General features: G+C 34.3%; 1 protein-coding gene across 4 annotated transcripts in view; it reads left to right on the plus strand.

Moving 5' to 3' along the window:
- RELCH (RAB11 binding and LisH domain, coiled-coil and HEAT repeat containing) overlaps positions 1–17,570 on the plus strand; it is a 78,974-nt gene that overhangs the window by 15,728 nt on the left and 45,676 nt on the right. For all 4 annotated transcript variants that reach the window (XM_064506902.1, XM_064506901.1, XM_064506900.1 and 1 more), the window contains exons 2-8: positions 1,464–1,553; positions 9,482–9,553; positions 9,663–9,718; positions 9,858–9,971; positions 12,003–12,206; positions 12,297–12,388; positions 13,372–13,680. In XM_064506902.1, the coding sequence (XP_064362972.1) occupies positions 1,464–1,553; positions 9,482–9,553; positions 9,663–9,718; positions 9,858–9,971; positions 12,003–12,206; positions 12,297–12,388; positions 13,372–13,680 (937 nt within the window). The remainder of the gene's footprint in view (positions 1–1,463; positions 1,554–9,481; positions 9,554–9,662; positions 9,719–9,857; positions 9,972–12,002; positions 12,207–12,296; positions 12,389–13,371; positions 13,681–17,570) is intronic.

Here is a 17,570-nt window from a genome sequence, read left to right on the forward strand (position 1 = left end):
TATCAACCAGACAAATTAGGGTTGCCAGACACTTTAGTTTTGGTACTGTAGAACTTAGCTTGAGTTGGCAAGCTTCGTATTCTCTAAAGCTTTTCAAGTAGGTACAGGTGCTTTAATCAGTCTGAATCCAGATGTTTGTATTTCCTTCCAGTGCTGGCCTATTATGTAGAGAGGATATCACAAGACTTTAGGGGATCCGTAAGACTTAAGCATAAAAAAAAGAAAATTATTAATGGATTCCCTAATTTTTTGACACAATGCACAGTTTAATTTTTTAAGTTTAAATACTTTGCCTTCTGTGATGTTAGTCACAACAGAATTTGACTGTCAGGTGATGAGATTGCTTTTATTCCCACTGACAGGTTGTTTTTCTGTGTTTTTTTTTTTTTTTTTTTTGACTGCCATGTGGAATTTGTTCTTTGTTAGTGTGACAATAGTTCCAATGTAATTGAAGTTGCTTTTCTGCAGAGCTGCATAGAAATTGATTTCAAAAGGAGGGGAAAGATACTAAGATACTTGATATAATAGTTTAATATTCAACTGCATTAGGAACATGTACTATTTATTTTGGGTTCTGTCACTATTTGAGCATTTCTTTACTCCTTTTTCTAATGTAAAGGTGGATGTGTACTTCAACAGACATGACATTACCAAAATGATGTGCATTCTGTTTTCATATTTTGCTGAAATGAAAAATGTTGAGATCAGATTAGAACTTTGTGCTGCTTACTGAATTTGTTGAATGTTTTGTAATTAGGAATTAAATTCTAGAGTGTATTGTAACTGCATTACCATGAACTGCACTTTTTTTGCTTTCATTTTGCTAGCTAATACGTAACTTAGCAAATTCTGTATTAAGTGGGTTATGTACCGAAGTTAATGGCTAGAATCAGGAGATGATGTAGAGAAACATTTGTCCAGTTGTCCGTGTTAACGTGCCCTAAACTAGTAAAAAAGGGAAAAGGAAGTAGAGGATTTGGGGCAGTCAGATTTGCATAAAATGGGAACAGAACTGCTATTCTTTGAACTTGTTGCAAAGCAGTTATATCTGTTTGCTTCTGTGTGCACAGCTGATTGTCCAAGCAAAGCTCTTGGGCAATTGGTAGAAAAGGGAAAGAGCTATAGGACTTTCTTCCTGACATATAGGGAAGGTAAAAATACTACCTCTGGGGGAGTCAAGGGGAGGAATTTATTACAGTATCTGTTCACTGATCTTGCTGGAACGCTGTTTTTTGGTTTTTGTTTTTTAACTTTAAAGTCATGCTCTCATCATGGTTGTTTATCTATTTAAAAAGTCAGAGAGAGACTTTTAGAAAACATAGTAAAGTTTCAATCCCACAAAACACTTGCTTAGCTCTTTATCTACAATTACTGAAATGGTCTTTTGACTTCTTCTATTAAAGCTAGTCAACTGTCTAAGATTTTTTCCACTTTTCAGATGTCTTTTTTTCCCTTCCCTTAAGATCGTGCTGGAAGCATCAGTACTCTTGATTCCTTAGATTTTGCAAGATATTCTGATGACGGCAATAGGGAAGCAGACGAAAGAGTAGCAGGTAAGTTTTTATATGGTTCAGAAATCATAGAACACTGAACTTTACCATTTGATTTGTTGTTTTTAGCAGCAGGATATTTAAATGGACATTTCTGAAGATGAGAAGACTTTGCTTTGGTTGTTTAAGTAGTCACTTTGTGACATACCATACGTATTTCAGATCCATCTGCTATAGCATTACTGTTGAGTGTTTCTTTTTTTTTCCTGAGAACATATAAAAGCACAATATCTTTCTAAATAGCAAATATTCAGGTAGGGGGTACTTCTATATAATTCTACATTTCATCAGGATGGTAGCAACCAGTATACTTGAAGATAGTGCCCAGTTGTTTTGACAATAGAACAATATTTTGATACTGCTTACTGACCACTACTATTTGGCTGAAACACGTTTAACATGTGCTCCGCAGCAGTCTGTGACTGCTGCCCAGGTAGCAGCTTTACACTGTACAGATTTCTAGTGAATCATCTGTCAAACATAGGCTATGTGTAGATCAAAAAAGCATTATTCAAATCCAGAGTAAATCTGGGGTTTTCTCAGCTCCACAAATCTTTTCTTTTACAAATCTGAACTATGCTTTTCTTCTCTCCTTTTGATTTCTGGATTGTATGAGGTCGTTTCAGGGAAGTGACAGGGATTTTTTTTTTCTCTGGCAGTTTTTCTTAAGCTAAGTCTGTGGGGAGTTTTAACTTAAGATTTATGATTATCTTGCCAAAGGCAGAGACTGTTTTTCTTTTACATTTTATTTAAATTTCTTTTGCACGTGAACTGTGATACTCTAATTCAGGCTTTTTTCTAAATTCAGAAGTTAAGCTGAGTGTTGGGGAAATCTCATTTTTCTTTCCTGGCTATTGTTGCTCAGGCAAATGACTGAATGAACTTCATGAACATAAAACATATTCAGGTTTTTCAGTGCCCTGGCCTAGAACTGTAGATAATTGTTGTTCTTTCATTTATACGGAAAGTTCCAAATTCTTAATACTATCTAATTATTGTCTTTTGCAATATATGTAGTCAAAGTTTCAGTTTCAAGAAGGGAAGTAATCCTAAATACATAATTGGTGTTCTATGTAAAGGGTGTTGAAAGAACCCAGGTGTTCCTGAGTTATGTCCTAAACTGCAAGGCAGAAGCAAGCAGCTCTCAGCTTTTTTTAATTTTTTCTCTGTCTTGATAGATTTTTTTTCCTGTTTATGTTCAATCCTTCTTGGCAAGCATATTACTGAGGGAGCTAGTTTGATCTTTGCTTGGAGCTTTCTTTAGTAACTAAATTGGATAAGAGCTGTTTAAGGATCAGTTAGAGAACTGACATTGATCTTCTGGAGGAACCTGACAAAATATTGACTGCTTCTGGTATGAAATAAATATATCCTAAAATTAAATTTAAATCATCATAAAAGAGAGAATTTTGAGGATCACAGTGTATTTTTTGTCCACTCCGTCATATATAATAGAGAAGCAAATTATATGGCAGCATATTTACATTACATTTCTGTGTTCATTTAAAGAGGTTTTTCTATGAGCTGTTCAAAAAGTGACTTGAACCAAAGCAAGCTCGGATATTATTTCTGGATGTTTGTAAAGACTTGAAGTTTTTCAAAATAATCTACTTAATTATAATTGCTTCAAAATCTCTTACCTGTATAAACCATTTAAAAATAAAACCATCTACCCAAGCAATAAGCTGACTTGCACAAAAGTTCCTACAGAAAACTGAAAAATCTTCAATGTGCACGTAAAACATTATTTCAACAGAAGCTTCAAAAACTTTGCATTTCCAGTTCCTTCTTTGAACAAAATCTGGCTTACAACTTCTGCTTCTGAAGTAGTCCTTAACTGCAAATGTACTTTGAGACTTAACTAGAAGCCGATCTTGCTTATTTCTTCTCGTGTGCTTTCTTTTCAGTAAAAAGGAGCTTTGCTTAGGAGCTAAAATTATAATCTGTTGGAAAAGCTTGAGGCCATGATCCGATAGTCATGTTTTCTTTTGATAGTTCTCAGAGTTGTTCTTTCTTTTTTCTTTTTTTTAAATACCTTTTTTGTGTTGTTATCTTTTGTCCTTTGTAGAATTCTTTAGACAGAACCCATTTCTAAATTAATTTCCTAGTGAAGTGAAGGATAGTAAATCAATACACATCAGTCACTAAAAGAAACTGCTTCTGAGCTGGAAGGTCTTTAAAACCAATATTATAGCATATCCAGTTACTAGCACTTTTTTTAACATAGTAATGTTGGAAAGCACCAAATCAAAAACATCCATCGACTATCTGAAGGCATTGTTTTTCTGTTTTTGTCATTACGGATGATATTACACTTAGTTGTCGGCTTTCTTAGTTTACTGATCAAAAAAATCCAGAAAATAACTAAAAAGATACTTGTTTCAGCTGGTTTTCAGTATTTGAAATCTGCTAGTCCAGTTGATTTCAGCTGGTGTTAAAATGTCTAGGAGCAAAAAAATGTTTTGAAGAGTTGGCATGAGTATGTAACTTGGGAAATTTGATCAAAGGAAGCTAAGTGAGTCTCTTCTATAATGTTATGATCAGCTTGACTGAACAGATGCAAGTCACAAAAGCAAGTGGGGATGTGGATGAGCATGACAAAACTAATTGCAATTTAGAAGATAGCAATTTTCCTCTTTATTTACCTGATTTTAATACAAAAGTTGAGGGTTGTGTAACAAATTGCATAAAAAAATTATAATCCACGAAGAGTTTCAAAATATATATGCATGCTTAGAGCTCGCAATATACTAGATGAAAACAGCTTGTTCTCCAAGACTAGTAAGTCTTGGATCTACATTAAGTGCTGAAATAGTCGGTACTAGCCAGTGCCGAAGAATTCATTAGGTTAAATAAATGTCCTCCAACTACCCATTTTCATAAAATAAGTAATGAATGGAAAACTTCTTCCATTCCTACAGAACAAGAGTATACCTAATTTGAACTCAAATACCCCCAGCATTCTGTATTAACGGGACACCCAACATTCAATCTAAGAGCTGACTTTTTTGTCACATCTTAAATTGACTTTGTGTACAAGTATGGTTGTGATCTGAAAACCTCTACTGTCTGTAATTCAAAATATTCAATAGTGCTAACCTGCCTTTGAAGTCTACTGTTCCAAGAGTCTGTAATTTTAGACATGCAATGCTGAGTTTTGAATGATAATAAATTTAATCTTCATTGTCAAACTCCTTTTCAATCATTTGTGTTCTTGGATCTTCCCGCATTGGCATTGATTTCTCATTAGACTGTGTATCTCCAATAAGCACAATAAAACATTACCATTGTCAGGATTTGAAGATAAGAGACAGGCTCAAAGATCACTTGATTATTTTTGAGGATTTCATTAGTCTGAACTTAGGTTCACGCTTCCTGCTTTCTCTGCAGCCTCTCTGTTTATATTTTTAACAAATACTATTATTTGTATGCAATCACAATTCAGAGAGGGATCTTAAAAAAAAAATAAATAAATAAATAAAAATGCATCTGCAATATAACAATCACTTGCCAACACTGTGTGTTCAGTTTGTTCATCTTGGAAGCAGGTCTGGTTTTCTGTTGCCATTTGCTGTCTTAAGCCCTGCTAAGCAGTTGTATGCCTCCTTGAATCCCTTCCAGGTTGGTAGTCTCCACAGGTTGGACCCAAAAGCCAGCTTGCTGTAGTTCAGGTCTTCCCTGTGGCTGATCCTCTCTTACTAGCTTACAAGCATTTATAAGGCTAATGAGCCAAGTCTTGGATTCCGACTTTTAGAATGATAACAGATTCTCTAATAATATGTTCATGAAGCCACACGTGGATCAGAACTTCTCTATAGCTTGACAGTCATCTCTAGTGTTGTATTACAAGATTCTGGTTCAATTGTGTTTGCTTTTGTCCTGAAATGTTTCACGTGACCTGCAAACATGGTCACTTCTTTTCTTTTTGGGGGCTTGTATCAGGAAAATGAGAATTAGGAAACATGAGGTACTGAAGTATGTTGTTATAGTGTCTTTATTCCTTGACTCTAGTCAAGGAATTTAGATTTCTTCAGATTAACTCATAACATATATGCAAATCCCTCAAATATAAAGAAATGTTGTAAAAGTTGTGGAGGGCACAATTTAGGACCTTTAGAGTTTTACACTTAATATACAAGGAAGAACTTGAAAATGGCAGTTACAAAACAATCAAACAGACAAAAATTATTACAGGGTATATTTGAATTGAAGGAAAGCTATATAAACACAAGAGGCCCTGATACTTAGCTGTCCTTTAGAGAACTGTGCTTTTATAAGAAAATGCCAGAATGCCATTAGTAGCTTCACAGTGTAGAGTTACTTTTATGCTGCTGCCTGAAATATGCAAGAGGCTGACATGATAATTCGTATGTAGAGTATAAAATTCCAGTAAAATTGGAAAAAATACTGCTTATACAGAAATAAATACTGAAAATCAAAAGTAGTACAGCTTATTCCTTCAACTTCTTTGCCTTAGTCCAACAATATATTGCTATTCATGTATTAATTTCAATTTGTTCAGTATCCCACACTGCATATTTGTCTTTGTAACTCACTTCTCATCCACGGTTCAACAACTTAAGTCATTAATAAAAGTGGGTGGATAGACTGAGATCCTAGAAAAAGCTTGGTTTTTAAATTTCTGAGCTGAGCAGACAAGCCACCTGCTCTTGATGTGCATTTCTCTTTTAAAGTTGTATCAGATTAGCTGCATAAAAACTGAAGTATTTAAAAATAGCTCATCTGAAAATCTTGGTCTAATCCTTAGTTGATTGCTTGAAAGATTCAACTCTTAATCAGTGACCTGGTAAAGGCTTGATGCTTTTTTCAGATTGGTAGCTGTAATGATTTCAATTTTTTATAAGAAGAAAAAGCAAGTGAGCCATTTAAATTCAGAAGGAACAGTTTTCTTCCCTAAGGCAAAACAGTTTGTACGGTAATGCCCTTTTCTTATAGGAAGATTAGTGAACCTCACAGCTCCAAATTTCTGCTCTCTGCTTTCCTGATGGAGAGGAGGCTAAACTCAGTTCTTTCCTCTCCTAGGCAGTCTGCAACAACTCTTCCACACATCGTTCTTAAGGAGCGTTAGCACCTCTCACAAAGTGCTATAGAGTTATACATGTTATCAGTTCAGTCAAACATGAAGTTAAAATTTAGTTGGCTTTTTCAAACCATTTGAAGGGTTAACTTTCTGAATGTATGTAAGCTTTATGACAATGAGAGAAAGAGACCAGGTCATTTGTTTTAAAAGTCAGTACTTGACAAAGAGCACTTTACAAAGAAAGAGGATAGAGGTTGCTTTATTTATTTAAAAAGAGGACATCAGATCATCAACAAGTGGGGATTACTAATGTTGATCTCATAAGTACAGAAGGAGTTGAGTTAAAAAAGCATTGTGTATTTTGACAGAAGATTGCACTTCGTCATAGCTTCTAAAATAAGCAACTTTTAGTCATTATTTAAAATTTCTATTTGGAATATGATCTAATGGTCTACAAATACATGCTTAAATAAAGAAACTGAAAACCAACTTCTTCAAATAAAAGCTAAATTTCTGGCTTTAAAGATGAATGAGGTTTGTATAATGGCATTTAAAATGGTTGCAGTGATCACAATAGGAAATGAGGTACAACTCTAACAGTACTGAGTGTTTTGTGGTGTTTGGCTGTTGTGACAAGCTGCAAAGTGACTTCTCAAATATATTGTGTTCAGAGTCTTTCCCTATATGCAGAGAAACATGCAGCAGAGTAATTACTTTTAAGGATGAATGGGTAAAGTCATAATGGCTTCTAACAATTTTCAGCATCATCATAGCTCACTGAAAATTAATTCTTGCCGTCTGACATGGGTTTGTCTGACATGAGTTTTTGGCTTTCTATGCTTCAGTCATATGTCTTATTCCTATTTTCCTCAATGAGATTCCTGAGTTTTTCTTGTTTCTGTTGTTTTTCTAACTTTTTTGTTTTGTTTTATTTTACATTTATATCATTCTGATACAGGGCACTCCTGATCTGCAACTGCTCTGGTCTTTGAAAATATCATTAAAGAATCAGATGCTAACGCATAGTCATTTTCATCAGAAGAATTACTTAGTTTGAATTCTTTACAATTTTCAAAAACTAACAAATCAGTAGCTTCCAACTTAGAATCTTAACTATGAATTAGTAAATGAAATGTAAGGAAGTATTGAAATGATTACATGCTTTAGTGCAAGAACATTTTTTAACTTTGTTGCACAGAAGTATTTGCAGATCAGCATTGCTGAATACTAGAGAGATATTTTACATATTTTTATTCATCATATCCTCAGTTGTGCTTTCGTATCGCTGCAGTAAAATTCTGTGCATCAAACAAGTTACTTTCATGTAGAAAATGTGATGTACTGTAGTTACTCCTTCAGTTTTTATGGATAAATGCAAACTGAGTGAATCTTTTTTTTCCATGCATGTTAATGACCAGAAGATTCTTAGAGTTCAGAAAGGAAACAGATTTATTTATAGTTTTTAACAGCACTTCTCACAATATTTCTGAGGATGCATTGTCCTCTATAAGTCTTTCAAAATAACCTGCTAAATTGTTTCCAGGCAATGATTAAAAATCTAGTGAGTATATTCTTGTTAAAGGGAGTTACAAGAATTTTAGCCTTGCCTGGGAATCAAAGTTAAGTAAATGGTAGATAATTATTTAGAATAGTTTAACTAACACTTCAGTATGTAGCAGTGTGTGTCTTTTCTAGCTGATTACAAGAATCATTCTTTCTGGTAACTGGATTTTTAAATTTGGTTAGAATAATCTGAGAATTAATGATATGCATGGAAACTGTCTATCTGGTAATTCCTTAAATAGGCTCTCTCAAGTGTCTAAATGGCGATAAAAAAGCATCTAATAAATGTTTTGTAAAAGTACAAGCTTTTTAAATTTGAAGCTACAGTACACACGTGACCTCAAAGTCAAATGACATGAGATTCCAGTGAGGAGAAAGCAGTGCTGGGCCTTTTTAGAAGAAACACTGGAACATGGGAAACTCACAATGGTGATTTGGAGGACAGCTAAAATTTCCTATTTTTGAATATCTAAAGCTTACTCTAGATGATGGAAAGCACTGTATAGGTCAAGACTCATTGGAAACTTTTGAGAATGATGGAGCAAAGACATTTTTGTTGCGAGCTTCTTCTAAGTACTGTGAAAGTGCATATTGTGCTTTTTTGTCTTGTGCATCTCTAAATGTATTCAACTGAATTCAAAATCTTGATTGACTCCAGAGCATTCCTGAAAACTTGTAGTAAAATAATAAGAAAATCTTAAAAGGAGATTTAGTAATTTTTAGTAAGGAAATACACTATGTTTCAAGTTATGCCATAATACTCATTTAAAGTAGTAAAATTGGAGTGCACAGTTTTGTTTTTGAAAGGAATTCAGTAGTCTCAGTGGGGTAGTACTATCACTTTGTTTCAATTTTGCCACATGGAGACAGCTTCCAGTGCCACCAGCATGTATTTGCTTTATTAAAACTTATATGCTTGGATTCTCTGTGTATTCCTACCCCCTAAGAAATTAAAATATTTACAGGATCTGTTGAGAGTAAGAGTGAGGGGGGAAAAAAATCACAAACTTTTTTCAGTAACAGGCAGAGTTTAAAAAAAGGAAAAAGAGAAAAACAAATGAAACAACCCTACAGCGAGTCCTTGTCAGACAGCTTGAAATTTTGATTTAGCTAACTTAAGATCAGTAAAACTATGGAAAATGTTCACCAGTTTGCTTTCAGATCAACTCTGCTGCATGCGTTCATGAGTTCCATAAAGATTGCATGCTTTCTGTTTAATACAAACTGTATATTTTTTTTCACACCCATCCTTGCTTTTTATATTTTATTTTTGTTTCCCTTGCCTTGGTTGGATGCCTGTGTGTGTTTAATCCAAATCCCTGTCCAGTCCTGGAGTTTGAACTACGGAAAGCCAAGGAGACCATTCAGGCCCTCCGAGCCAACCTGACTCAGGCTGCAGGTGGTGTACATAAACCTTTTCTTAAGTCTCTACTTTGAACGATGTAGAAGTAGTTGAGCTCATCCTGTATGAAAGAGTAAATTTAGTTACCTTTTTTTTTCCTCTCCAGAAAATGAAGTTCCTTTGCAGGAACGAAAAAATTATAAATCAAGTCCTGAAATTCAGGTGAGTGGCTGGTGATAAACCGAGTTCTATGTGAACTTCAATACAGATATGCTGTACTAGTTGTAGTATGCAGAAGGAAAATGAACCTAAGACATAGGATACTGTTTTCTTTCTTTCTTTTTTTTTTTTCCCCTCCCAGGAGCCAATCAGACCTCTTGAGAAAAGAGCTCTAAACTTCCTAGTTAATGAGTTTTTGTTGAAGAACAGTTATAAGCTTACATCAATAACATTTTCAGATGAAAATCATGATCAGGTAAGGTTTTCTTGTATCGTTTTACATGCCTATTTTCCATATTCCGATCTTCTGAACTTAAGTGAACTTAAATGATATTTCATGTGCATGCAGCTCACTTTACACATACAAGTATTTTAAGTGTTAAAAGAGTTAGTTAACATTTTCATGTATAAAGCATGGCTTGAAAGCACAGGAGTTTGATTTCCCCCCCCCCCCCCCCAAAACCTGTAGGTAAGGAGACAGAATGCATGTTCTCTTTAAAAGAAGCAAAGCAAGGAGTGTAGTGGATGAAAACAATCTGAATTCTAATTTCACTATTCAGCTCATATACGTAGAAAACCAGTTTCCAAATACTTGGTATATTTAATATTAAAATATAATCATACTTAAAATAATAATACTTGAATAGTTAAAATTATATTGTTCTCAAATAATGTATCAAAAAAGCTGCTTCTGGTAGTTTCCCATAGTACTACTTGTTTCTAATTTTTATGACGGCATTTTGTTTCAGTTCTTTTGTTGCAAATATTTAATTACACTGGGAGTTACATGCAACTATAAGCTGTTCCAGGATCTGGTGGACACCTTTCCAGTTATAACCCTTAAAGTTAAACTCAAGGATCCAAATATAATAATATTTTGAATGTCATCTTTTCCTTAAATCATACTCAGCAGATTTGTATGGAATGGTTGCATATCCTCAGTGTTTGTCATCCCCTATGTATATATGAGTAAATTTAATCATCCTGTGACCTTGAATGTGTCCTTGGAGAAGCTCTCAGTGATAAGGTATTCTCTTAGTTACTTCAGAGCATAGCTATTTTTTGAGGCATTTTTCTTAAGACAGTCAATTTTATGTCTCTGTTGGCTTGCATTTCATGGGGAAAATTTCTTCAAATGTGTGGAAGGTTCTGATTACATTACAACTGTTATTGGGTGAACAAAATGACGTCCTCAATACTCACCATATATTCAGCACAAAACTGGAATATTATCAGAAGAATTAAATGTTTTTTCTGCTTGAATTTCAACCAGTTCTTTCTATAACTAGTACTTCTGAAGTATTTTTTCCTACAGTTTGTTTCTTACTCTGTAAAGAAAATGGGTGATTAAATATAATTCCTAGAACACCCATCTATAGTTGAAGATTAACTGTGCTTAGCTTCATACAAATACTTGTGAGGGTACAACCCCAAAAAGAGAAAAGAAGCTAATAATTTATCCCTACTTTTTGCACGTCCTCAAATAGAAATGTTTTACACTGCAGGGCTATTAACCAAAAAAAACTAAAAATTCTTAACTCTAAACAATGTATACATAGTACAGTTAACACATAGCATGCAGAATTTTGTCTGGATTATTAACATAATCCTTTCAGAAATAATCTTCATATATACATATATTAATATGTATATGTAACCAGACTATGGAAAAACATAACAAAAAGTTTGAATATTGGGGGAGGGAGGAGTTTAAAAAAAAATTTGGATGTTCTTGAGATCCTTTATTATTTTCCCCTTGTAAGAAGTAATCTTGCCAGTATAGGATGGTAACATGTCAATGAGAAAATGAAGGACATGCCATAATGGTTTATGACTGGAGGCCCCATTACTGTGTTCAGCTGTGTACAATTAATATGATTATATGTCCAAATTTTGTTGTGATGGGAAGAAAAAAGATATCTCTTTCATTAGGAAGCCTTCAGCCAACTGCCGTGGCTTCTACTAATTTGACTGATAGTATGTCTGATTCTAGAAAGTGTTCACATCCTAGAAAATAAATTTTGTGAGGTGTGTGTTTTGTAAGTCCCTCCCCCTAATACAGTAGGAAGAGTTGCCTTTGAGATGGAACTGCTTTGGGTCATGAAGTAGACCTTCTGTCCACTTCTGTTTCTTGCCATCCGTTTTAAGCTTTTATCTCCTTGCTACTTCATTACAACCTTGACATGGTTGTTTTGCTGTTCTGCGAGTATACATCTACAGTCAAATGAGGAAGAAAATGAAATAAAAGGAAATATACTGTTTGCTTTTTATTCTTACTCTTTTCAAGGATTTTGAACTGTGGGATGATGTAGGACTGAACATTCCAAAACCTCCTGACCTGTTACAACTCTATCGTGACTTTGGAAATCATCATGTTACTGCAAAAGATGTAGTGGATGTATCAGTTGGTGTAGAGGAAGATGAATTAGAGGCTGCCACTCCCATACTTGGGAACGTTCCTGTATTTGAAACAACACCACAGTCAATAGAAGTAAGAGAGCTACAGAAAAAATGTTTCGGATTTTTCTGTTACTACTTAACTTCGTTGTACTAAACTCTTTTGTTTCTATTCTGTATTTAGCAATGTTTAATAGTGCAGAAATTAGAAGATCAAATTAACGTGTTAAACAATGAGAAATGGTCTTTGATGGAAAAAATCCAAAAGCTTGAGAGGTATGTGCTTATCAATTTGCTCAAGTGCTGTTATATGTTGGAATAACTTCTCAGTGGTTTTTTAGCATGTGTATTAAAACATAGAGAATTCATATCTATAGAATTACTATGAGTTCTTCAAGACAGAGTAATCTTTCTTTTTTAATGTAGTATTTGATTTGGAAAAAGGAAGAGACTTCAAATTGCTTATTTCCTTTTTATTACCTGCATTGTTTAATTCTGTAATCAGTAGTTGTTCTTTCAGTGTAATTCCTTGATTTATTTACTGCTTTGAAAATGGAAGTCAGTTCTGGTGTGTTTTGTTTAGCTTCTCTCTTCAACCAACTTTATTTCACTCCTGAATGCTGCAATGTGTACAGCCTGCAAATACTGTTAGAAAAATGTTTGTTTTAATAACCTATTTCAATACAGTTTTTCTTTCTACAGAGCAATACTAGTAGAAATGATGGTGTCTTAGAAAATCTTTAAAAGTTGGTTCAAAATATGTGATTTTGTAAACTATCATTCCTCTAAGAGATGCACCGATACAGAATATGGGCTAATGTGTAATTTTTCAGAGGCTTTACTGACTTGCATTGTTATTGTTTCAAAGCCAGATAAGATAGTACGTCTTAATTTATAGCGGAGGTATTGTAAGTTTTGTACCCCAGATAGATTTGTATCTCAGAACAATTTGTGTCTCAGTCCTCAGAGTTCAGCCAGAAGCAGATTAAAAACTCGTGTAATTTCATTTATTCACTCATTTTGAGTGCAACCTTTTTCCTACTGCGAATGGTTGACTAAAGAACTCTGTTAAAATAGTGCTCATTTGAACAGATTATTGTGATATATGTTATTTCTATTAAAGGAATTTCTGAACATATTGGGGTCGAAGAGAGAGCTGTTAAGTATGTTGGCCTTATTTACGTGCTTCAGTCTTGTGATTCTAACAACCTTCTCACAAAAGCTGCAAAAATATTTCATTCCTTGCTTTTCCTTTTTAGTGAAATAGATTTCCTCAAGAATGAAAACTTTGCTGTTTCAACAGTTTATGATATAGCTCCCCACCCTTCTCTAGAACAAGTGCCTCTCTCGGTCTCAGAGGACAACGGACGGTACTTGGATATCAAGAGCTCTGAGAATGACAATAAACATGGAAACACTGAGGAAACAAGCCTTTCTGTATCATCTGAAGTGGATTCTATGACTTCTAAAGATGATACACTAAATTCTGTGCCCTGTAAAGAAAGAGAGAAAATGTCCTCTTGTGTTCCATCAACTAAGGCTACAGTCCACTTTGATAAACCTAATAGGTTAGTGATAAGTTTTAAATTGAAATGCCTTAATTAAAAATTTTTGTAAAGAGGATAGATGTTTTCCTAAGGGTAAATGCTTCATCATTCATAGATAATGTTTTGAATGCAAATGGAAAACTTAATGTGCCTTTACGGGATAGTACTGATTGTTCCTAATGTTTTGAGGGAGTGTGATCTTTAACAAATGTACATTTTCAGTATTAACTGTAAGGGTCTCTTTTTACCTCCTACTTGTTTCTAAATTCAGGTTTGTCCCTTGTAAGTAAAAATATGCTAAAATCAAAGGAGTGATGAGAGGACGGGATATTTCCATTCTCCTTTAAATTTTAACTTCCTAATGAAATTTGTTCCAGAGCTGTATTTTTTCCCCCCTTTTAGTAAGTAGAAAGGGTATTTGGTGACATTCTTCTGTTTGAGTTTTGAATTTGGGACAGGTCTTCACTAGGAAGCTGAGATTCTTTTTTAATTAAAATACAGTGTTTAAGTTCCGTTATTACTTGGAGACTGAATCTGAGTTTCTGTGTAGATACACATGCACGTTCTGTCAGGTGATGATGAATAAATTCTGACCTTACTATATTTTACCTGAACCCGTTTGACAGGATGTTAATACAACTTTTGCTGTACTAACTGAAAGTCAATACTTAGTATTTTTAATGAATGTTAATTATCCTCAGAGATATATGAAATACAGTGCCCCTTTCTACTGAGAAGGCCGCCTTTGACATTACTCGTCTTTTTAAAATCTCTTTCATCAGTTACTTCTCATCACAAACGTATAGGTATGGCCAGCTTTGTACAACATTGCCTCTTAGGCCTCTTCTACTAAAATGGCCCATTATTTTCATTGTTTTTTCAGTCTGTCAGAATCTTAGCTCTGAGCGTGCTTGACACAGTCACTCTGATCTATAGTCTTTTGAGCATTATAGTGGAGAGGGGAAGTGACATGTTCAGTAGGTAAGAAATAAGCCACTGTGTAGCTAACAGGAGAAAGGTGGACAAAAAACTTAATAAGGGTACATACAGCTCCTAAGATTGCCAGCGTGGACAAAATGCCCAAGTAGATCACCTTATGTTCTTACTCTTATTCATAGGGAATCTAGTAGCTGTTCTGCTTTGTGTTTTGTGCATTTCCTTAGTGTTCCTTTGCTGATTCCTTTACTACTGTCGATACAGACAGGAATGCTGTTCTGGAATTATCTTCCATTTGAAAATAATACAAAGCAGAGAGCTACATGTGTGATACTCTGTCTAGACAGAAAGTGAGTACAGACTAAAAATTGGAGGAAAAAAAAAAAGCGAGCTGCTACCCCTGCTAATAATTAACTTTTCTTTCAAACCTGATGTATACTATTTTCGCTGGATTTCATGAACTTTTCATACCTGTTTCTTGGAGAGCAGTGGGTAGTTTTTCAGTGAAACCTTAACTTCTGAAAAATTAGAACAGGAGAAAAAAATGTCTACTTTCCAAATGCAGTGTACTCTAGAATTTTAACTCAAATTTCCTCTCTACTAGTTGAACTTACCAGAGTTCAACAAAAAAAGTAAAACTCAGGTTAATTTTTTTTTTGTGAAAAATTTGCAGTGGTTCTATTTAAGCTTTCTGGGTTTGTTTGGCTTTCTTATATTTCTTCCATATTATAACTGAATGTCTAGGCCATATAATTATCAAAATTTGTACCTTGCATATATTGATCACTATGAACTTGGTACACCTACTTTCACCTGTGGCTTGTTGCAAGCTTCTTTTTGCTCAAAGGAAGTGGTAGAGGTAGAAGGATTAACTCTGTGAATTTTAGGTTGAAGGTTGGAGATAGGGGAGGATAGATACCAAAATTGGATGAGACCACTGACAGAGGAAGGAACTATGAGTATCTCTGGGATTTACGACTGAAATCTCTAGAAAAACAGACTTCGTTTGTTTTGCTGCTCACAGGTCTTTTCAAGTAAATCCATGTGTGGACTTAGATTTAAATGTTGTTGAATAAAGCCTTAAATCCACATTGAGCCTGTTAACTTCGGAAGTCCACTCATATGGTGTTCATTAAAGAAATAGGTTCTAAATCATACTTGGGGGGGGGAGGGACCATGGGGAGCAATATAATTAAAATTTATGTAATTATATGATCTAAATATATGAATTATATACTTTTTAACTTAGTAAATGCCCAATGTCAGGGGTTTTTTTAAGTGATAATTGTCTGATGGAGTTAATTTGTTTGAGCCATTAGTTTATACAATTAGTAATAGACATCAGAAATATGAGATAGAGGAAAAGTAGGACCAGTTGAAAGCGTGGTAACATCAAATACTGTTCCTGAACAAAACAGTCATGTACAGATTAAGCTAAAGAAGTTTTTGTTGTCTACTGTAAACTTAACATCTCATGCAGCAAAAAAATTCTCATTCACTGCTTCGTTCCAAAATGGTTCTGTTACGCTGTAGAGTTTTCTAGTATCCAAATGTATTTTAATAACTAGTAGCAGAACTGAATCAAAGAGATTTGGAACAATCAGAACAATAATGTCTGTGCATCAGACATAAAAATGCGTAGAAGTTACCAGTTGAAATCATAGCTGGTTTCAAAGAATGCAAAATTTTAAAGTCCAACATTGATGAAAAAGAGTGGAAATGCACTTTGAAATGATGAATGATTCTAATTTCACAAGCTTTGTTACATGTGGAGTATGTAACATGTAGCTATTTTCTGTACTGAATTTTGTATTACCATGTCAGTGAAGGGTGTTAATGCTAAAATCAAAGGAACAGTATTTGTTACAGTCTATTCTAGATTTATGTCTAATGTGGCTTGTAAAAATACAGTAAATTGTTTCATTAAGAACTCTTTCTTAAGTATTTTGAGATCCGCTGGTGAAAAAGCACTATATAAGAGCTGGATATTATTTCCTTCAGTCTGAAGGTGGTTATTTGTAGAAGACATGTCATAGTTAATACTAAGTGAATTTATTCAAAGATTATTAAAAACTAAGACTGAATCCTAAAAGGCAAGATTATTACTGTAACTAGAGATTGAATTCTTGGCATAAACCTCACCCAGATGGGAAGAATAAGTGATCCTGCTTTGTGTGACTGCTCCCAGCACATATGCATGTGCCCACACAAAAATGAGGACATGGGAAGCATTGGAAAAATGCCTTGCATAACAGACTGCAGCAGAGAGCACTAGCAGTAGCTTAAATTGAATACATAACATACATTTATTCAATTTCCTTCAGGTGTTTGGTAGTTTGAAGCAAATACAAGATTTTTTCTATATATAGCACTTACTCTTATATTTTTCAACGAATTGACTTTTTTCTCTCAGTTATATATCAAATAAGTGACGCTTAGTTTTTATTTTCGTCATACTTTCTTACATTTGAACACCTTCATTACTGGTATCTGTTGGTCCTTGGAAAGACTTTCTACAGATTTGTGTGCAGAAGGCCTGGGTTTTTGTTTTTGGTTTTTTTTCATCATTTCAGTCAGGCATCACCTTCGAGAATTTTACTGTATTTCATCAAGCAGAAGATTTTGAGAATCTAAATATAGCCACCAGTCATAACAGAATCCGTGTTGCCCAGAGCTTGCTGTTAATTACCCTGCAGGGAAATTCAGTGACATATTGTCATACTTAATTTTTAGTCTTTGCAAAATGGGGATAGTACTTTGCCCTTATTTAGTTTTTTAATTAAGGTTTCAAGTGGATAAGAATTTAACATTCTGTGGATGTCTAAAGCAGCTGAGATGTAAAACACAAGATTTAAAGGCTTATTCTATAATACTGCTATACTACTTTGCAACACTTTTTCCCATCCTCTCAGTGTAAATACATCTTAAAGTCTTGCGTAGAGCCTCCAAATGCATCATCTGTCATTCAAAAATGC

This window comes from Dromaius novaehollandiae, chromosome 2 (assembly GCF_036370855.1).
Source record: "Dromaius novaehollandiae isolate bDroNov1 chromosome 2, bDroNov1.hap1, whole genome shotgun sequence".
Classification (NCBI taxonomy): domain Eukaryota; kingdom Metazoa; phylum Chordata; class Aves; order Casuariiformes; family Dromaiidae; genus Dromaius; species Dromaius novaehollandiae.